We start from the raw sequence: 22189 nt of genomic DNA, 5'->3' as shown, positions 1-22189 counted from the left end.
AATACATACATATATATTATTATCTATATCTAATACATAAAATGTATATTATTGTATATAGATAGGTAAGTATTTATATATTAAACCAGAGAGGAGAACTTTAAATAATTATGGTTGTACTTTGGGAAAGTAATAATTATTTATTTTAATGCTCTTCTGCTCTCCCATTCTCTTTCTTTTCTTCCTCCCTTAAAGTACGTACTGATTGTTAAACCATTTCATTTATCACTTGTAAGTTAGAAAGATTAGCTCACTCAGCATCAGACTGGTTAGTTTCTGGGTGGAGGCCTGAGCTGGTGTTTATTAACAATCCCTAAAATGTGAACCCTACCCTGGCTGTTGCTTACTGACACCTGGCAGAAGGCCTGAAGTAGGAAGAAGTGTTCATTTTCCACATGAACACACCAGTCAAGTCATTCACAAATGGCCTGGAAAAGGGAATGGACCATTAGGTGACAAAGTTGCTGGTGATACAGAATTATCCGGGAGAGTCTATGGCTGTCTGGAAAAAGTTGCAAAGGATCTCATGATACTGGGTGATAAAAATAGAGTCTGAAATTTAGTATTAATAAATGAAAAGTATTTACAGATGATCAAAACATAACCTCAGCTATGACATGGAGCAGTTCGGTACAAACCAGCGGCCAAATCTCAAAGACTTTGAAGTCACTGTGGGGCTATCAAAAAGCTTCAGCTCAATGCTCAAGAGAAGCAAAAAGGTTAAGGATGTGTTAGCAGTTATTTGGAAAAGAACAAGACAGAAAATATTATGGCATCACATCTTACGCATCTTCAAAACGACACAAATTTCTCACTAATCCATCTCAAAAAGGATAATGTAGTACCCAAACCTCCAGAGTAGGTGGCAAGGATAATCTGAGGTATAGAAGAGCTTTGCTATAGGGACAACTTAAATAGGAAACAACTCCCCACCATGAGAGAAAGACAAGAATGGATGAGAGGCATAAAAGGTCATGAAAGATATAAAAAAGGGAGTTTGGAAGATTAGTCTTATTTTTCCCTGACAGAAACACAAACAAGCACTGGAATGGTCACGTCATACATTTAAGAAAAACAAAAAGTATTTTTTGGACAACAAACAAAACAGACAGCAGACTCACTGCCACAGTGCAATGTGGAAGTATAAACTGGTTCCAAAATACATTAAAGTCATGGAAAGTAGATCCACCAAGTGACCACAAAACACAATCACATTCTCCTGAATATCTGTTGTAGGAAATCTGTCACTGGCTGCTCCAAAGATGCACCAGGAAAGAATACCTGCATACCTGTCCCATTTGTCACACTTCCCCGAGATGCTATTCCTGGTGCCCGGCCCTTCTTGGGAGACAGGATAATAAACTGGACAGCCCCACACCTCAGTTCTTCACAACAGTGCTTGCCCCTCCCTATCCCACCACCCCTCATGCAGCACCTCTCTGAAGATGAGCTGGAATAAGAACAAAGATGTAGATAAAGCACCTAACAAACCACATCCAAGTATTATTTTTTTGTTTGTAAATCAACAGCTCTGAAAAAGTTGCATCAGTGGCAAAGTAGGGGACATAACACTCTATATCCTAAAGTGCACTAGCACAAGCCTCAACCCATCACCCAAAGGCTGTGTAGTTGCCAGTGAGGGCTATTAGAAGCACTCTTGAAGGTATCTCTTTTTCTCATCCCACTCTGCTATGAGGGGCTCTGCTGTTCCACAGAGGATGACAGTGCCTGTTCCTGTTATTTGCTGTAAGGCAGCACACCAAGAATGAGTTGAGGCTTTGAATGCCTTCTAACAGCGGTGCACAGTATCTTGCCAGCAGCTACTGCAGTTTGCAGGAATGATTTTGCTTCCCAAAGACAAGGTCCCCTTATTCTCCTGAGGCAACTTATCAATAAACACAGAAAATGTATTATCGTTAATGACACCTCATAGACAGTACTGACAAAGACCTTAAACTGAAGACTTCCACATGTTCAGCTAAGTCAAAATACCGTGAGGTGCTTTTTCTTTCAGTGCCCTCCTCTGCTGCTGTTTTGTTTTGCAAGGTGACTTACAGAGCAGTCACTCTCAGGAGATCTATTCCTGTCTTCAGGATCACTCAAGGATGGTTAATGCAGACAGCAGCAAAGGCTTTGTTTATACTAGTAAATGAAACAGAGCCAAGGTGTGGACTTAAGCGCCGGCCTGTGATCCTCCAAGCTTGTTTGCTAGCACACCCACAGTTTTTGGCCTGTGCCAACCAGCACTTTCCCAGACAGCGCCTGAGCACGTTTTTGGGAAATGCAGATGCTGTGCCAGGGACTGCTCCCAACAGGCTGTTTGGATGCGATGGCACTGTTTTGGGGTGCACAGGGTAGAAAAAGAGTTTAGCTGTGTAGACTACTTGAAGTCAGCAGTAGCCTGCTTAATGCAATACTACAAACATTACCAAAGAGTTACCATAAACTCAGAAAACTTCTTGGTGGCACAAACTTCTCAGTACTGCAACAAATGCTGCACAGGGGATGGCCTTGAGGTAGCCAGTTTCAAGACACATTATGACATGCCAATAAACACAAGGAAATATGACCAGCATCAATGAGCATGAAGTCATCAGCAAGCAGAAAGTGTAGCAGGTGCCAGTGGATGAACAAAAGCACAACTGAGCTTGCAATGAGCTTCCCAGGTCAGGGCAGCAGCCATAGCTTGACTCCGCATTCCCTTGCTAATCTCCCCAGCTCAAGCATATGAAGCATTTCTGGGCTTTTCTTCCTGGGGATTTTTCTGGAGGTTTTCCTCAAAGAAAAAAGCTCCTTTTTTGAAACTGGAATGGTAGATGGTGCCATAGTGTTTTAGCTTACGTGGACAAAATTATTTCTTACGGATCCTCACTTTAGTCTTAATGACTTGGGACCCTTTCAGAATCCAAAGCTGGAGTATGAGGTGCCTTTGTAATTTATCAGTTGAGCTTTTACTCCCAGATTCATTCAGGGCCAAGGTTAGAGCACATCTGCTGTTAGTACATGCCATTTAACCCACAACAATCATCCAGAAAGCATCAACTAATATCTCCCAAGTCCCCTCTCTGTTATTTTCTGGCCATAAGAGGGCTCATCCACAATGCAAAGTCAAGTAGCTTAGCTGAAAACACAAGAAAGAGCTGAGAGAGGGTTTACAGAGCTGTCACCTAAAGGTTCTCAACTGAGATGCACGTATACAAGTGGTTTCATTTCCTGAGTCTCTGGGTTAAGCTCCTGGCTCACTCTGGCATGATCTGAAAGCCTGAGACCCAGCGCTCAGCCATGGGGCTGGAGCAATATCCACTGTTTGCCCACCACTTCCCTGACAGCCACTGCAGCACAAACATGGGCAAAGGTGATGCTGAGCATCTGCGAGGAGCTCTCTTGCTAACTTAGTCCCAAGGTCTTCTGAAGGTGGCTGTGTAGACAGAGTAATAACGAGGAGCGGCTCACATACAATGCCTGTCTACCTCTGTAGTCAGCTAAATAATTAATTGCATCCTTTGTGTTGTTTTAAAAGTGAATTGTGCCTGGAGGCTCCTGCATCTCTACCGTGCATCTCCACTGAGGACTCAGAGATGGAGACCTGAATTTCTGCTTTGCTTAAAAGCTAAATTATACTTTTATTAAAGAAAACTGATAATGTGGTACCTTTGGTGTCATGTTTTACAGACCTGACTGTGACCCAATGAATTCAGCCTTGTTCTCCAAAAGCTCTGAAGTCTACCAAACAGTCCTGTGGTTACAGAGTCCCTGGGATGCATGTACCTGAGCCCACTTGTCCACTCTCTCCTGAGCTATGAGTGAGGAGGAGGAGCTGAGCATGAGGCTTTTCATTTCTTCCCCCTCCATACAGCACAAGGCAGTCCAGAAGCAGCCATGGCCCTCATGGACCCTCCTGGCCAAAAGACTTCAATCTCAGGGGCAAGGGCTAAAGAATGCATGAAAACGAGAGATACAAGATGGGACAAATGCTTGCCCATATGTAACATCACTTGTCAGCATCTTCTAATCTGATCCCAGGCTGCAAAGGGTTGCAGCTCAGCTTTTAAATTACTGGGTACCATTACAGTGATATTATAAAGCAAGGAACAAAATAATTGTTAGAGTAGCAAAAAGACACAGCTTTGCCCTCGGGTGGGGAGGCACACTGGGACTGTCTCCAGCACCCAGCCATTTTTAGCAAAAGTAATCACAAATACAATTAACTTCTTAGCTGACTTGGCTACAGAGAGGGAAAGGCTCCATACGATAAGTAGAGTTCATTATTACTCTGCTGTAGAATTTAGTTCTTCTACAAGAAGTAATACACTGTGTTTTGCCAGCATCTAACAGCAAACCATGTAACTTGAAGGTGTAGAGTTAAGGTATGTGTAAATTCACTGGTTTTATTTCCTGGCTTTTGTACTTCCCAGGGCTGTCCTTTGCTGTGCAGCTCTGATATTTTCAAAGCTTTTTATATTTGGATTTAGTAACTGCTAACACAGAGTCTAAGGCTAGAAACTGTAACATACATTTTACAACATGCACGCTGGCTGGGTGCACCTATTCAACCAGCATCCCATTTGTTTCAAACATGTCAAGTCTCCCAGAAGACACATTTAATGAGAAACCACCCCCCTACCCTGAAAAGCCCTGCTTTATTTACTGCCTAACCTCCTGCATCCCCCTGTATAGAATATTTACCACTTATTGAATCAACAGAGTTCAGCCACATGCAAACACTTCATTCTGTTACCTAAATGCTGTCAAACTCAGAAATCAGTCAAAACAGAAGTGATTTTCACTTGGGTATTAAAAGGTATGTCCAGGCCTGAACACCTAGTTGAGAACAGGGCCACACAGCAGGCTCATTTTGGCTGAGATTTCGTTTCAAAGTAGCAGCTAGGCAAGTACCAATCTGTGAAAAAGTTTTGTAACTCAGAGAAAGAGAACCTTAATTTGACATAGTGTTCTTGCTCCATCTCCCATAGGAGGAAAGTCACCCACATCTTCAGAGCTAACTGGAAGCAGGAAAGAAGCAGCAATTACCGGAACGTTGTTTCTCCCTTCTGGAGAACACCCTGCGCTACTGTCGCAGACTGTGTGCCTAGAGAGGCTGATGCGTGTGCTGGAAGGAGGAGTCCTGAGAGCAGCACATTTTCAGGTAGGAGGCAAAAGGAATACACAGCACGAGGACCAGAACGCCACTATTGCTGTCACCCCGTAGCTCCACAGCCCTGTACACATGGTCTGCTAACCTGGCTTCACAATACCCGGCACAAGACTACGAGGAAGAGGGCAGCTGTTGTGGGTTTGGGGGAGAGCACTGCTTTGGTTTTGCATTTACCTGTACACCACCACAGGGATCCTTTTCCATGACCTAAATGAAGCCACGTTCTCTAGCTCCTTATCGGTGATCCAGACAGGGACCAGCAGCTTCTGGGGATAACTGGAACAAAGCCTGGAAAAAAGAAAGCACGAAGGCAAGATGAGGACTTGGCAATCAAAAATCTGCACCAGAGAAGCTGTGCAGAGAGAGGGCAGGAGCAGCTCACATTTCCCCAAACTCAGCATGCAGGGCTTCGGCTCTTCCTCTTCATATCTGTCTCGGTACACTCTCAATGTGAGAAAAGTGACCCAAAAAATCCTGTCAGGAATGAGCTGAGAGAAAACAACTTCCTTTCACCTCAGGCCTCACCTCCAGGCCCATACTAAGTACCCCAGTAATTCCCAAGGATGCCTTTGGAGCATCCTCTGGATTTAAGAATTCATGAGGGTTTAGGGGAACAGTCATTAATTTATGTGGGGTTTTGGTTTTCTTGCAGCACTTGCAAATGCAGAAACACACACAGCTTCTGGTAAATGATCTGCCACTTTCTGCAAGGCAGAAAAACAGATCACCACTGAGAAGCTTTACACATTTCTCTGCAAGGAAGACATAACTCTGCCCAGAAAGATAGCAGTGGTGATTTGGTGTATGTTATAATAAAATGACATGAGGGAGATCTAAAAGAATATCTTGTTTGGTGGGGTGCCAGAAATCAGATTCCTAATACACATCTGAACATGTGCCAGCAGTGAGAGGAATGTGATGGGCAAGCCCCTACCCAACCCAGTCCCCTGGTGAAAAAACTCACAGCATGCACAGCTAATAGCAGGAAGCACCCAACTCTTCAACGAGCAGAGCTACAGTACCAGAGGAGCCCCACATCTGAATGAATCTAAGTACAAAGCAGTTCAGCTGAAATGGAAATTCAGTTAGTGGGGAGGATGGGAAGAGGCAATGAGATTGTGAATGCTTAAGTCCCAAGAAAAATGTTAAAAACCCAACTGCAGGTATATTAACAGCAGGGCAAGAGGGGAGCCAAGGGAAAGAGGGAGGCAGCCAAACAGTGCACACATAAAAATTCAGGAGCGCAGGGGCTTCCTGGTTACTGCAGCTACTACCCCTGCAGCTTCCTGTCCCTGCAGCTCACAGCATCTGCTGCATGCAGGGCAGGTCGCAGGCTGCAGAGACAAAGCACTGCCTGGATGCCGGACCAGCTGAGCTCCAGCAGCCCAGGCAGACAAAGCCGTACATGGCAAGGGACATCAAAGAGCAGCTCTAACTCCAGGCTATAACCCACATCATTTAGAAGGAATGTTTCAGGGCAGATGGGAAGCAAACTGAGGGGGGTGAAACTATCCAGCTGGTAAGCTCCAGAGGGTGGCCCGGTGTTCCCCTGAGTCCAAGCTATCCCAGCTGATGGCAATAGGCACAATACAGCACTTGGTAACATTTAGTTTGTGATGCTAGCAAGGAACTGCCTGCCATGTTAGAAGATGGCACTTCACACAGTGTCTAGACAGCTTCTCAGAAAGCCCCAGGCAGAAAGCAAGATTGCTTTACAGGATAAAAACAAGAGGGTGAGGAAGAGGAATCCAGGAAGCAAAATTAAAGCTGTTAGGTAAGAAGCTGAAGACCAGGATGTCTGTGGTAGGATGTCTAGGTTTGGACATCTCTGAAACGCCTCAGATTCCATGTGTAAAGTTGGTGAGGAAATTAGAGAAGCATTGAAGTGTGACTGAGAATAAAGGTATGTGGAAGAGGGTTAGCACCTGTTAAGATCTGGAGAAAATTTTGCAATAGCTAAGTCTATACAAGAATGGGCTTCATCAAAATGAAAACAGAATCAGTTCCCTGGCACTTCAGAGGAAACATTATGGGAGATGTCTTAAACTAAAAATTGGGGAGAGTCAGCACAGGAGGGGTTCAGGAGCATATCTTCTAAGAGTTAAGTCACTAAAATTCTGCAGCGTTAGGAAAACAGTAAGAGAGAATTCAGTAAAATTCATGTAGGAAACAGGACAGCCTCAAGAAGTTAATCCAAATTTAAGCATGGCACATAAAAACAGGCAATGAGGTCAAGACAAACAGACCTGTGCTTCTAGGCTAGAATTCCAAAAAATAGAGCAACTGAAAAGCCAGGATAAATAAGTATGTTGGCTTAATGGCATCTTACAAACTTGATACAAGGAAGATTATTAGTGGTACCCTAAATTTCAGAGTACAAGCTTTGTAGGAAGACCAAAATAGATTGTGCTAGTGAAAAAAGTGTGGTATGTTCCAGGAAAATGTGAAGGTAAAAGTGTGAGGCTAAGAGTTATCAGCATCCACAAGCAATGCAGAACGTGCATGGATTCAAATCCCAAGCCTAAAGAAAGACAGGATAGCATTGAGGCTACGCTACCAACCACTGGAGCAACTGTAACAACATCCACGAGAGTCTGGAAGAGAAGCAGAAAGGCTGTAAGGGCAGAAATTGCCATGGGAGACTTGTGTTGCTTCCATATAAAATGCATAAGCATCACGATAATGCATGAGACAAAGGCGACATTTTTAGATGCGATCAGCTGCTTCTTGCTGCTACCAGCCAAATAATACAAAAGTACATAACTCTTCCCTTGGTCCTGAACTGCTCCAAAATAGAATAACGGAAAAATCACTTTGTTACAGTATTCATCACACAGTAGAATTCAGCAATATTTTTAGATGGGATAAGCTTCCCATGCCAGTAACAATGAGTTTCAGAAAAGGCAGGGGGAAGCTTGCAGATGATATGATGGTTATTTAAACATGCTACTCAATGGTAATATAAAATGCATCAAAAAGATCAGAAGAGTTGGCAGAGTTAAACAGTGAACAAAAGTAGTATTTCAGAAACAAAAGGACATCCTTCAAAGAGGGGAAATATTTCCAAAGGACATGAGAAGCCAAATGTGCTCCTGAATTTAAAAAACAGTAAAAATGAGACATGTCATGGAGTTTTTGAGAAATGACCTGTTAAAAGATTAAAACTCTGAAGACATTTTTCAAACACCTTGGAGGTATCAGCCTGCTACTGAAACTGAAGGTCTAATAGATCAGCAAGATCACAGCAGAAAATCAAAACTATTTGCGCTGGTGTTCAGCAGAGGAGCCCACAAAGAAGCTGCCAGACCTAACCCTGTCTTATAAGGGACAAGGAACAAGAAGACATTAATGCGAAAACTTCTGCAGGGGAAGTTTTAGAACAATCTGCTAGGAACGAGGAGTGGCTAATCACCAGGACTAGATAATGCTCAACACTTCTACAGCAACCCAAACGCGTACCAGGTGAACGATTAACCGAGATGTGTAAGCTGTTGCTTACCTTGGCTTGGGTGCCAGAGGAGTGAAAGGTGGCAAACACTGTATCAGTTTTGTAAAAAGGTCTCTGGGGCAAATGTGGGAAACCACTGGAGTCTGACTTCTGTACAAAGCAACTGACTGTCACAGTTGGTACAAGGGTAAATACCGTGCACTTGGGAAGAGTCAACACAGTTTCTGTGGAGGGAGGTTGCGCATCATCTATGTAGAGTTTGCTGGAAACATCACTGTACGAGCAGATACAGCTCACGTGGCTGACTGGATTTGGATTTTCAGAAAGGTTTCCTTGAATTTTTTGTTTGTTTGTTTTACAGGTCGCTCACCATAGACTTGAAGGAAGCTCCTCTTATGAAACAGTAACTCTTGAAAAGATAAGAAATAGTACAGAACTTCAGTGGTCATTTTTCACAACAAAGGGAGTCCTAGGGGGAACCATGCTTGTCCCAGTGTTGTGCAATATGCTCACGTGTCCCATGAGAAAGAGATGAACAGTGAAGTGATGCAGGGCACGGAGGGGTGGCCTGAAACACCCCTGGGGCCACGCTGACCCAGGACACTGAAGGAAACATTTTTGAAACTGTGAGGTTTGATCCCAGAAAAAGGTGGCTGTAACAACACAAACGTATAAATTGGCACAAACCACACCTATGGACAAGGACTGACAAAGCATCTTCTTACCACAAAGGTAACAGCCAGTCCAGTGAGAGAGACCTCCCTTCACAGAATGCAAACACACATGCTTTATCGCTAACAGTCCTCATAGACTTATTGTCTACACATTCATATGGCAAATACAAGCAAGAACACTATCACTTTTCCCATAAAAGCAAAGTATGGTACTAAAATTGGTAGAGAATTGTAACAAAATAAGACAAAATATGAATTAAAAGCACCCACAGAAACAAGCAGGAAACATCAGCTGCCTAAACCAGTAACACAGAACTCCAGACAGCTTTTTCCTCAAAGTCAAAAATAAACAAACCCACAACTGTAAAAAGATCAAAGCTGAAAACAAGCATCAACACTGAAGGAAAGGTGAATGTTTTTTTCCTTTTTGAAGGAACTATGTGTGCACCAAATCTACCAGCATTAAGGCTGATATGAAACAACTCCTACCTTGGGCAGCATGGGTGCACCAGATGGGGAATGCCAGAATACGTTCATTTCTCTGGTTATACAGATCACTGAAGATGTGAGAGCCAGGGACAGATCATGGAATAATTTCATTATCGTGTGCTGAAATAGTATACTATTATCAAGACTGAAGGAGTGGTTATTATATGCTTGTATTGCTCTAATTTTATGATGGCTGTCGCCAGGAAGAAGATAATAGTTTCCAGATAAGGACATCTCGCAACAGACTTGAAAGACAATGAACAAAGCCATTACCTTGGAGTATCCTGTCTCTAACAACACTGTTTTGCCAATGCTGGGAAATAAAAGATAAAAGGACTATAAACAGTTAAAAAGTAACCCGATTCCTGTGAATAGAGGCAGGTGGTAATGATCAAAAGCCAGGGCAGGATTTAAAGACACACTCTCTGAAGCAGCAAGAGAGAACTGGTTTCTGAGTTGCACAAGCAAATTACACCACCTTTGAGATCTTGGGATGTCTGCAAGAAGCTGTGACCTGCCAGGATCCCCAGGTGGGAACTCAGCAGATGGAGGAAACCAAACCCAGGCCTGTATCCAGCTTGCTGAGGTTTGTTTCAAGTTCTTTCTTCCCTGGTTTGGTTGGAAATAAAACATCTGCCTTTAGAGAAGTTGGCTAATTGCTGTGTATCACTGGCCAGGAAGTGAACCACGGATGGTCTACCTAAGCTGAACTTTCTGAAATAGTCAGAGGGAACTACATCCCAAAATCTAGCAGCGGAGAAAGCCTGACTGCTCTCAAAGACATACAGAGATGCTACCTAGGGCAGGCACCTACAGGTTGTGCACTCCAAAACTGAGCAGTTCAGGAAAACGATTTTTATTTTACATCCTTGGAGAAACTGCGTAAATGCCATCAAAGTCATGTTAACAGTTCAAAAGCAACGATGCGGTCAGAAGGGCTAAGTAGAAACTGTAAATCAACCCCCAAATCTAGTGATTACTGTCTGAATTCTTGAGAAAGAGAGAAAAGAACAGGCAGTAAACTGCAAAACTCCACCGGGATTTCCCCAGGCCAGCATGCCTGAGGGTCCTCATGGTCTCTACAAGAAACCAGTGACCTCGAACTGTCTGATATATAGGTGTTCGGGATGCCTTTACTGGCTGAGACTTAGGGAAAAGACTGAGGGTTACCAGTTGTTTCAAGAAAAGGATTATAGGGAACGCAGAAATGAATATGTCCATCAAAGCTTAATAAAATCCTGTTGGCTTAATGACACCTGCTGCAAAGAATGCAGCAGCGCTTCTCCAAGAGCTCCTCTGCTCTTCTCTAGGAGCAGAAGGCAGGCTGGAATCACCGACATGCTGGTGGGAAAGACCTTCTAGAGACCTCCACTCTAACCTCCTGCTCACAGGGGACCACCTCCAACACTAGATCATCTGAGAGTTGAAACGCTGTCATGATGGAGAACCCCCACCTCTCTGAGGATCTGCTCCAGCACAGCACCACAATCCTGGGAAATGATTTTTCTTCCTCCCATGTCCAGTCTGAACCTCCCAAGCTGCACCTTGTGGCTGTTGCCTCTGGTTCAGCTGTCTGCCACTGTCAGAAGAGTTTCACTCCATCACCTTTGTAAATCCCCTTCCAGCAGCTGTAGGCTGCAAGTAGGTCACCCTTTAGCCTCTTCTGCACCAGACTGAACAAGCCTTGCTCATTGCCGACTTCTGAGCATCCTGACAGCCCTCCACTGGCTCGCCCCCAGTTTCTCAATAGCTGCCCGACTTAATGAAAACTGTGTGTGCTGAAATAGTAAACTCTCTGAATAGCTGCCCGACTTCATGAAAACTTTGTGATTTTCATTTCAAACAGCGCAAGCATTTTAGAGAGAATGACTGACCAGAAAGGCAACCCTACGATGGACAGTTCCTCTGAGACTCCCAAATGTCTTCAAGGATGAATTATGGCCACCACATTATAAACTACCTGAGTCAGCATCTACAGTGGCTGCTAGCTCTGATATTTGGGCTGTATTCCTTCTTCAATTTCACAATGTGAAAGGCAGAAAGAAAGGGGATCTGGCTCATATGCTGATCTGCCTGAGGGTTATCAAGGCCAGGAAGGAGGATTAGCTGGAGTCTGACTCACCCACTGCTCTGCACAGGCATTGCAAAGGGAAGAAGGTAAGGAAAGAGGAGAATGGGGAGAGCCTGGTGGTGAAATACTTACTTGTAATTGTTGTTGATGTCAGAAACGCGCCAGACGTTCTGCAAGTCAAAGCCCATCCTCACCAGCTCCATCTCAAATCGGTATCTCACATGGTCTCCTAGAAGAACAGGGCACAGGGTACTTACTGTCAGCTACACAGAACTGATGAAATCTAAACTTGTTAGTGGCAGCTCCATAGCAACTATCATAGGCTGGAGAAAAACTACAGGACAGCTGGATGGCAGGGATCTTGCTCCGGAGCCAAAAAGAGTTGTCCCTCACAGGGATTCCTCTGCTTATTTTGTTAAGTCAGATCACTTCTCAGTCTCAAGGCACTGAGTGGCATGGAAACAGCCTTCTCACATCAGTGTGGGACTGTGGGGGGTTAATTTAATCCACTTTTGCCCTTCTGACAGAGATGGCTTCCAAAGTGGATGTCAGGAACCCCACGGCAGAGGAGTACTGAGCACCCACCCCAGGCAGTTTCTTCTTCCAGACTGCTCTCTCAGAGGCTGACTCAGGGTTTGCTCTCTTATGTTTTAGTCTCGCCTTACAAATCCTGGATGTCTTTGTTGCTCGAGTGTCAAATGTTGTTAATAAATAAATACTGCAAAGCTCTTCACCTCATTCATATCCTGCAGCAACAATTTCCACAGGTAAGTTTATTTATACTACAGAATAATACTTTCTCTAAAGGAAAAGACAGCAAATATCTCCCAGTTGCTGGTGTTTGGGACGTGGTAAGAACACATAGTATACTTTTTCTCTATCAGCCTCTTTCTGATATCTCTTTCAGCTATACTATTCAAGCCCATCCCTCAATCCCAACCTGTGTTTGAACATTTCATTCAGGCTACTGCTTCTCTCGTAGCAGCACATTTTTAAGTCTAAAGCCAGGTTTGTCACTCATTTTAATCCCCCCTTACTCAGGATGAAGCTGTTTAAAGACAAAGCAACTGCAAGTGAACTTTGTGATCCCAGAGACGGGAAACTCCCAATCCACACGAGGGCACCATCACAGCTCTGGTTTTCTCTTCATGGATTCAAAGATTCTATTTGTGCCTGTGTTAAGGATGAAGCAGGCATCTCCACAGATGTGATCCCAGGAATGCCACGGTATTCTGAGGTGTTGGAGGAGAGATGCAAATGAACTCATATTAATTATGCCGCCTCAAAGCTGATGATGTTTACTATCCAGGGACAAGGCTGCTTGAGCTCTCTGTCATCATGATGAGAGTACTAAAGTATGTGATGTCTTCTCCATTCACAAGGAGAAAGGGAAAAGCTGCTTATGTGTTGCTGGCTCACAATGCTCCTTACTGTGCTTATTACTATTATTCCTTTTACTGTGCTTGTTATCCAGCCACACCTGGCCATCCAGCTGGACCTCTAGGCCAGGTACAGGATACTCCTTAGCAAGATGAACTTAGGCTATGGATACAGCAGAGCTTAAGACATATAGCCAGACATCAGTTTATGAACAACAGTTCAAATGGCATTGCAGTGCTTCTGGACAAAAGAGCAGGAAGGGGACACGCCAGGAGCTTACCTGGACGGCAGAGATGTGCATGTTGATCCTCCTCATCAACACAGACTCCTAAGCACCACGCATGGTAGGCAAATGCAAAGAGGTCCTCAGGCTTAGCAGGCCGGGCAATGGCTCGAGTTAGCCTCTTTAGCCACTCCTGGCACTGCTTAAAGGTGGAGAAATGGCACCTGCAAACCCAAATGTAAATCATCCTCAGTGGGTATGTTCATCCAGCCAAGACACACGGATAGGGAGCTCTGCTCCACTTAACCAGGAAAAGGAACAAAGTACCAAGTCTTAGTAACCTTGGCCATGAACAGCTCAATTCCAACGGCAGCACAGAGGGAGGCACCAGAGCAGATCATGGCAACTGGCCTGCAGTGGCATCTACAACAGCAATAAAACGGATACCTGATCACTTTGGAGTCCTTGCAGACGATGTGAAGCTGGAACATATCCCGACACTCCACACTTTCCATCATCCTCAAAGGCACCTGTGAGGGACAGATGTAGGGCATGACAAGACATACCACATCACATAGCAGACATAGCAGCTTTGCCCGCAGGCCCATCACACACAGTCACGGCTCTATCAACAACCACGAGTTTCTAGTTCAAACTGCAAACCCACTGCAAGGTTTATGAAGCTTCATGACTCAGCATAGAGCCTCCTTCAACAATTACTATTCCAATTTCTATTCTGTCCCTGGGTAGTCTCCCACCTGGGGCCAGTTACTGACTAAATCGCATCCAGACAAGCACAGGTAACAGGCAGACAAAAGCTGCAATAAAAGATGGCAAGTCAAGACAGCGAGAGAGCCTCAGGCTCCCACTGTCTGACTCTCAGTTGCTGGTCTCCAGGTAGGAAAAGCCTCATTAAAACTGGCCTGCAAGAAACCTTAACAGTCTTAAAACTACCAAGTTCAATGCTTGAATTTAAAGAGAACAGCACAGGAAAGACCTAATTATCCAAAATAAAACCCCATCCACACACCACAATGCAGGAGCAAAACAGCAACTGCATGACTAGCAGTAGAGACAGCATCAGGCTTGGCATCCTTCAAGAGGCACAGTTCCCATGTCACAGACCACAGAAATGGCTTATGCCCCCGTTCCCCCCTCCCCGAAATACTGCGAGAGATTATGATTCAGGCAGCAGGAACAGGCAGATCCAGACTTACATTGATCACAGAATCCTTGAATTTGATATGAAGCCGGTAGTTGGAGATGGCGATCACAGCATCGTTTGCATGGCCAAGATACTCTACGCCCTCGCCCTGCAACACAGTGAATGGGACCTGGAAGGGAGACACCACTAATTCAAGACACATGCAGAGTACTTTGCATACCATAAATGCTAAGAGCTACCTCTCCTACTGCCTTCACAGTGCATCTCCTGCGGGAAATCATTCACAGCAACGTGCTCTTCATGCACTGAGAACAGACAACAGCACGAAACAGCACTGGTACCCGCTGCCCAGCCCCATAAGATGGATCTTCTTCCAAGGAGCCACTGAGCACCTCCTGACGGATAATTATTTGCGGAGGGGAGGTGTGACCACAAACGCTATGTACACCAACTGTAGGTATCTGGCAGCAAGGGTATTGCATGGGGGCAGAGGGATTTATGGTCCCTGCTTTTCAGAGAGGGTAAACGCAGCCCTGGCACAAGTGGCGTGATAAAGGACACACCTCGGGCACAGCTCAGACATGAGTTGGGGAGTGCTCTGCACAGCTCCAGGCAGAGCCTGATAGGATCGGAGTCCTCTGCCCCAAGGCAGCGTCGCATACCTGATCCTGCTGTGTCATGTAAATGAAAGGGGCTCTTAGCAGCACTATGAGACTCACTGGTACCAATCCAGGTAAACAAATGAATCAAAGTTTTGCTCAATTTCTGCTAACAAGGCTCTGAGGGAACCTCTGTGTATGACTGAGGAAACGTCATTAAAGTTACCTGTATTAGAATTTAAAAATAAAAAAAAAAATCCAGATAATCAAGTGTCTTTCTGTTTTTCCCTATCAGCCTAGACATGGCATAGCTATTTTTAAAACAGGGGATCCTGGCAGATGGCCAAGTTTGACTTTACTTTGCTTGTATTTAAAAAAAAAAAGCCTAAAATTCACCAGGCCCCTTTGTCCTTAGCTAAGTAGACTCCTCATTGTTCCCTGAATGCCACCTACACCAGGTGATGTTGGTAGCCAGTTATGCAAAAAAATCATGAAGATTTGTCATTTCAGCCAGAGCCCTTTACTTGGCAGGCAGGGCATCTGATGAAAGAATTCATTAGACTGTAATTAGTACCAGTCAGACCACCTTGCCTTTACTTCTAAGTTGTTTCTATGGCTTGGGTATATATATGCTGCTTAAAAATTGAATTTCCTGTATTTCAGACTTCATGTGCAAGTGACAATTGTACTAACAACTTCTCCCTTAAGTTACTTGTACAAAAATAATAGCCTTAGACTGGCACGTCTGAATACTCTCGAAAAATGTTACTTATTTGACATTAAGAGAATATACTCTTTATTTCTGCAGTTTATTTATGCATGCTTGTCAGAGCTGGTTTTAGTTGGCATGTGTTTCTTCTGCTTACGTGGCTCTTTTAAACAGAAGGGAGACAGATCAGAAATGGGATGATAAAACTGCAAGAACTGACAGAGGGAAATCCTGGAATAAACTGACAGGTGCCTGAATACAGCTTGTAATCAAGATGGTTCTGTCCTTTTAGACTTCACTTTACATTAAGAGAATAACAATTTACCAAAGGCAAATTACCCTTTGGGAGGGATGAACTTTATGGTCCTCCACACAGAAGACTAAAGCAGATTCTGCTCTTCTCCAGGTAGTCTCAGCTCAGAGTCATCTCAGCAGCTTCACCTCCCACAGGCCACAGACCTGCAGCCTTGACCCCGTGCAACTCCTCAGCCCATGTTTGTTCCATCAAGTCAATCCACCTGTTGCCACATTTCAGTCCTTGCTTTTATCAGCACTATTTACCAAGATGATGCCAATCACAGAGCAAACTCAAATACTGCAGCAGCAGTGAGAACATACAACCTGAGCCTGGCTCCAGCCATAGTGGGAGGCTGACAAGCACTGGGACAAGGTGGCAGTGGACTATGTTAAAGGAAGCAACAAACACCCGGAGCCTTTGGCTGCCACCGTTCAGAATACCAACCTTGCTGCACAGCAGCAACAGTACCCGGGTCTCTTTCAAGGGCCTTTTGCAGCAGGAGGCTGGCACCATACGGAGGTTTCTCTTTCCAACAGCTCTGCAGCAGGAAAACGCCAGGAGCAACATGTATTAGGGCCAGATCAGCCATTGCAATTGCATGCTATGCCTACACAGAGCACAGCCTAGCCCTGATGTTCGACCTGCCCCGGAGAGCATCTACCTGCTGCAGAGAGCTACGCAGGCAGCATCACGATTTCTCACTGTCAGCACAGGCGGAGGACAGGGAATACCCAGGACGGCTCTGTATTGCATCAAGCGGCATATGCGATGCTGTACAAATTGCACTGTCTTGGCAGGGCTGGGAAGGCAGGGCCAGGGCATACAGAACTGCCGTCAGCAGCCTCCACGCAGGCAGAAGGACCCACTGGTCCAAATGTGACCTACAGCACCGCCCAGGCCGTGGCCTCCAGAACACGTCCTGGGCTGGAGAACTGCTCTCAGGTTTCACGCTACCAGAGTTGAGCCTGCCACATCCCAAAGCTGTTTCGGTTTTCTTACTTCCTTACCTGCAATGACTCTTCCTCCTTTACAAGCTCTTTCGGGGGGAACAAGTCCTTGGCCTGGATATACTCCAAACTGGGAGGGCCCTCCTCACCCTGCATTGCAAACAAAACACACATTGAGACAGGCCCCAGCCAGCAGGTGTTATGAAAAGCCAAAAATTGAAGCTGCTGGATACTCTTGGCACCCCAGTACCTTGGGGATCCCCTGGACCTGTGCAAGGAAATGCCTCTTCTGCCTCCAGACCATACTCTCTGCATTGCAGGACCCCAGCAGTTCCTCTGGCTGTTGCAGAATACCCACAGCACAGCGGAAGACTAGAAGCAGGTCTCCGAGTCCCACCTCTTCCAACCATGTGGTATTTGGAAAGCCAAGCAGATACACCTCGACCACGCACCGGATCTTGGACTGATGTGACAGTAATTTGTCACGTCAAATGTTACCCCGTCACCTTCACTGTGGCACCACAGCAGAAACACCGTAACACAGAGTTTCCATCTACAGTGCAGCTCTGACCTACTCTTCCTCCTCTTATGTTCATAAGGATTGCTTTCTTTTGGGAGTTTTCCTTTTCACTCTTAGTCCAAAGAAATCTGGGAAGAGCCTGATGCTTTTTGAGGAGAATATGCAAGTGTGAAACGTAACCCTATAACAACTGTATCTAAGTGCACCCAATTCACAACATGTGTTACTGACTGGTGACAGCACCCAAGGAGGGTGTTCATCCTCAGGGCAGCTGACCATGTCTAACCTGCTCAGATGGACACCCTGGAAAGCCCATGGAGGCCTCAGAGAAGTGGTCTCAGAGGACAGACAGAGCCTGGACATGCCTTCCTCGGAAAAGTAGAGAGAGTGTCTCAGTTTGGGCCCTGTGAATCTTCAGTCACTCATGAAATCTCTGTCCCAATTTTCACCAACCCTCACCCCACACTGTCGAACCACCGGCTTGCTGTGCAAACAAGCAGCATCTAGACACTCAGCTGAGGATGCTAACTGCTGGGAGCCCCGGATGGTGTTAATTCCGCATGTATTTGGTGTGGGAATGTTTTCTTCAGAATGCCTCTTGCTCTCAAACTATAGCTCCTCTAGGCTTCACCATTTATTAGGAAATAGTCTGTTTTGTAAGTATTAAATAATACTGTAAAATGAAATATCTTTCTGGGTACGTCACCCAAGCCAGAACCCCAAATTTCAAATCTGAAGACACAAGAACCCCACCGTTTGGGCTCGGTTATATTTAATATGATGCTGAATCCTCTTATGTTGCTGACAGCTGCTCAAGCCTCAGCACCCACAGGTACAGCCTGGCCTGAAGCGCTCACTGGACCTCAGACTGGGGCAGACAGACCCCACACAGCCCTCCTCCTCCCCGGGTCCAGAGGTACCTGTGCACACACTGCTTGTAGCTAGCATAAGACTAGGCATCAACCCCAGCTGGAGGCAAAGGCACTGCCCCTCCTCACCCACTCACCAGGTCTCTGCGTGAGGCTATGAGGGACACAGGGCACAGCACCTGCTCCAGTAGCCACTGGTTACTGGAGACCATGGGGGCTTTGGGGGCCTCTTCTGCCAGCGGCTCGCTCTGATGCTGAGGCGCTATCCCAAGAGAACACAAAGGAAAGGTGTGTGCCTGTGTGCCGGTGCAGCAGCGGGGGAGCAGAGATCTTCTCCCATCGCCACTTTGCCGCTTGCAAAGAAATCCCAGGGAGCAGCAGGAACTGGAACAGGGCAGCCTGAGCTCTCGACTGGCCTGGGTGTCCTTGAGCTCCTCCTCGCCTGCAGCACGGGATGGGTGAGAGGCTAAGCATCTCCCCAGATCTCTCCGCCCTGGGGTATCAGCAGGGTGGAAGGCTCAGGACCCCACTCTCTTCACAAGCCAGCCATCTCCTGAAGCCCTCAGAGCCCATTTGGCCATGAGTCCTTCTGGGGGGGCCTTCTGCACGAAGGGGCATCAGATCTCCTCTGAGCAAGAAAACTCCCTTCCCGGAAGGCATAAAAGACACAGAGCTCAGGTCCCCCTCCCACTACACTGCCATCCTGGCGGCATCAGCACAGGAGGGGGTCTCGCACACCCCTGCCTCGCATGCCGCAGCAGCCACGGCGAGAGTGCAGAGCTCCCCTGGGGTCAGCTGCTCTCACACGGTAATTTTCCAGCTCCGGGCAAGGACCGGCTGGAGCCTGCATGCCACGGCAACGCTCACCAGGGCTTTCTGGCCGACTGAACCTGCGGTGCCGGGCGCCGCTGTGCCCTTGGGCCCAGGCAGGGCAGCAGCACAGCAGCGACGGGGGGCCACGGCGTCCTTCCAGCGGCACACCAGGCCTGGCAGATCCAGGGCAGGAGGATCCCCATGCAGCCCAGCTTCAAGGACAGGCCTGATCTGGGACAGCCGGCTCAGCACGGGGGCCGGAGAGAGAAGCTGTCTTACAGCCCCACTTGCACGGAGGAGAGGAGGACCGCGGGTGGAGGTGGAAAGCAGCACTTACAAAGCAGTTGAGCATGGAGCAGGAGACGCGGCCTGGCAGACTCATGTTCACTTCCCGAGGCGGCAGCTGGGCCGGGCACGCGCAAGCAGCATCTCCTTCCTCCGGCTCTCTGCTGCTGCCGGCAGCGGCTCCGAAACCGTCGCGCCGGGATTGCCGCAGCCTCCCCGCTCCGCCGCGAAGGGCGGGAGCATCCCTGCCGCCGGCGGCCGGAGCAGGTGCCCGCCACCGCCGCCGCTCGCTGCCGCTGACAATGGAGGGAGGGAGGGCGGAGGACGACCAGACTCCACCTACCTCCGAAGGCCGCCGAGCACGACTCTGCCATCTAAGTGTCTCCCTGACAGGCGAGACAGAAAATGGAGAGACCGACGGAGGGATCACCCCTCCTCTCCCCCTCCCGTCCCCATACGCAGAGCCGGCACCCCGCCGGCGGGCGGATGCCGGCGAGGCGTCCCTTCCTCGCCGAGGTGCCGGGCGGAGCGGCTTGCCGGGAGATGCAGTCCGGCCCTCGGCGCTCCTCCCTGCCGGCACACGCCTCAGTGCCGCGCTGATGGCGCGGCCGGGAGCCCCGGGAACAATAGCGGCGAGGAGGCTTTGCGCCCCGGCCGCCAGCCCTCCTCCTCCGCCCCGGCCGCCAGCCCTCCTCCGCCCCGGCCGGTGCTTTCGGACGCTCAGCCGGGAGTTTCCTGCTGCAAACCTCCGCCTGCCATCCGCCCGCGGTCCTCTCTGCCCGGGCAGGCAGAGGAGGACAAAGGGGCGGCCCTGCCGCTTCCTCGCTGCTGAAAAGTCCTGCTTCCCAGGAGCTCCCGTGTGCGCAGGGAGTAGCGGGGCGTCTCTGGCTCCCATCGGCACCCGTGCGCCGGGGCTTGGTCCCTGGTGCGGACAAGGCTCCCCAGGGCCACAACTCCCCTCGCTGACCGCTCGGACGGTTAGCTCCCGCGGGAAGTTTCACCAGCTCCGGTTTCAATGCTTGCAGACATTGGGGAAATGCCTCGGGTGGAGGAAACGCTGTGGGTTGAACACCCAGCTCCCCACCCCAGTCCCCCAGGAGCTGACTTTTACTACCTGTTGTTCGTCAAGTCCACAAGCAAACAGCAAGCTCCCGAGGCCAGAGCCTGTTCCAGAAGCCAGAGGACAGCAGCCTCCTGGGCAATGCCATCTCCATTTCTATCATCAGCTGCCACCCTGCCCTCCACCTCCCACCACTCAGCCAGAGTGAGAATCTCTTTCTTAAAAAGCAAAATTAAAACCCAGCCCTTCATTAATCCTCCAAGTCCCAGGGCCAACTATTTTGCTCAAATCATACCAGCTTTTTTTTTGCTCCTGGACCTTCAAAACAGAGCACAGCCCGCAGCCATTAAGCTCCTCTTAAATGTGGTTGTCCCAAAGACACCACAGACAGCTCTACCTAGCAATACCAACAGCATCTCCAAAGGTCTTTCTCAAGTCAGATAAAAGATTTGGGCATTTCTCCACAAAATCGTGAAGGGTTAATTATTCTGAGCTGCTTTGACCAAGGGACAGCTTTCCAACACCCAGGCCTGCTGCCCGTTGTCACTGCAGGGCAGCAATGCCCAGGCAAAAAGCCGTTCAGCCAAATCCCTTGCTGAGAAAACAGACACCATGGACTACCCCACAGGCCACGGTCACACAGGCTTCGCTATTCAGGATAAAAGCCCTAGAAGAAAATGAGACCGTGCCTGGAGATAAGCCATGAAATCCCATCATTACCACCTTGGCTCCATCCAGCTCCACCATTTAGGTGGTGCATGGTGGGCGAATGTCAGGCACTGCCCAGCCTCAGGGGCACCCGACTCCACCTGGCACCCACAAACTGAAACCAATTTGCATTACATACAAAGTCAACGCAACGAGGACAGAGGGTTATGGATGAGGTTACGGATTTGTCTTGGCCAAATCTGAGCAGCAGGAGAGATGTCCTGCTCCCCACAGGTTCTCCTCTGGGGTGAATGCCAGAGGTCTGCTAAGAAACCAGAGCAGCAAAAGGTGGAAGGAACCTTTTGTACTGGAAAGAAAGTGTAGCTATAAAAACTGTAAAACAAATATTACTTTTTTTCCTGACATATATGAGGAGAAAAGCAACAAAGCATGTCGGTCAATAACAGGTGAAGCACAGAAGTCTTTTATGTGGAGTCAGAGCATACATTGCTATTTAACATATTAAGTGCATACAACACTTGACCAGCATTTATAACATACAAAACCATGGACAAGGCAGGTAAGACATCTGCTCCGACCCACGGTGAGATTCTTAGGACCAGCGCTCAGTTCAGGGCCTGGCATGGGGACTGCTTCCAGCTCGAGTTGCAGAAGGACCTTTGTAACCCAAAGCTGCAGCTGCGCAGAGTTAAAACGTTGCTCATCAGATGATTACTTTGAATTTCCAACCTAAGCTGACCTGAACATCCACAAATAGATCTCCTGCTTTCACTGAAATATTTTTGCACTTCTAGCATTAGAAAAAGACTCACACA

At 47.4% G+C, this 22189-nt stretch overlaps 1 protein-coding gene across 4 annotated transcripts in view; it reads right to left on the bottom strand.

Annotated features, from left to right (window-relative positions):
* MTMR4 (myotubularin related protein 4) overlaps window positions 1–22189 on the bottom strand; it is a 58379-nt gene that overhangs the window by 9195 nt on the left and 26995 nt on the right. Inside the window, exons 1-7 of one of the 4 annotated variants that reach the window (XM_010585929.1) lie at window positions 17219–17253; window positions 16656–16749; window positions 14658–14774; window positions 13888–13970; window positions 13498–13664; window positions 11970–12066; window positions 5330–5443 (exon numbers count right to left, since the gene is read on the bottom strand). In XM_010585929.1, the coding sequence (XP_010584231.1) occupies window positions 5330–5443; window positions 11970–12066; window positions 13498–13664; window positions 13888–13970; window positions 14658–14774; window positions 16656–16724 (647 nt within the window). In that variant the 5' untranslated portion in view covers window positions 16725–16749; window positions 17219–17253. Of the gene's footprint in view, window positions 1–5329; window positions 5444–11969; window positions 12067–13497; window positions 13665–13887; window positions 13971–14657; window positions 14775–16655; window positions 16832–17218; window positions 17309–22189 lie in introns of those variants that run through there. The other 3 variants (XM_010585927.1, XM_010585926.1, XM_010585930.1) reach the window with 3 other exon arrangements.

The sequence above is a fragment of the Haliaeetus leucocephalus genome, unplaced genomic scaffold (assembly GCF_000737465.1).
Source record: "Haliaeetus leucocephalus isolate CR32 unplaced genomic scaffold, Haliaeetus_leucocephalus-4.0 Scaffold136, whole genome shotgun sequence".
Lineage (NCBI taxonomy): Eukaryota > Metazoa > Chordata > Aves > Accipitriformes > Accipitridae > Haliaeetus > Haliaeetus leucocephalus.
Note: the sequence above shows the minus strand (reverse complement) of the source record. Positions and strands in the feature narration are given on the sequence as shown.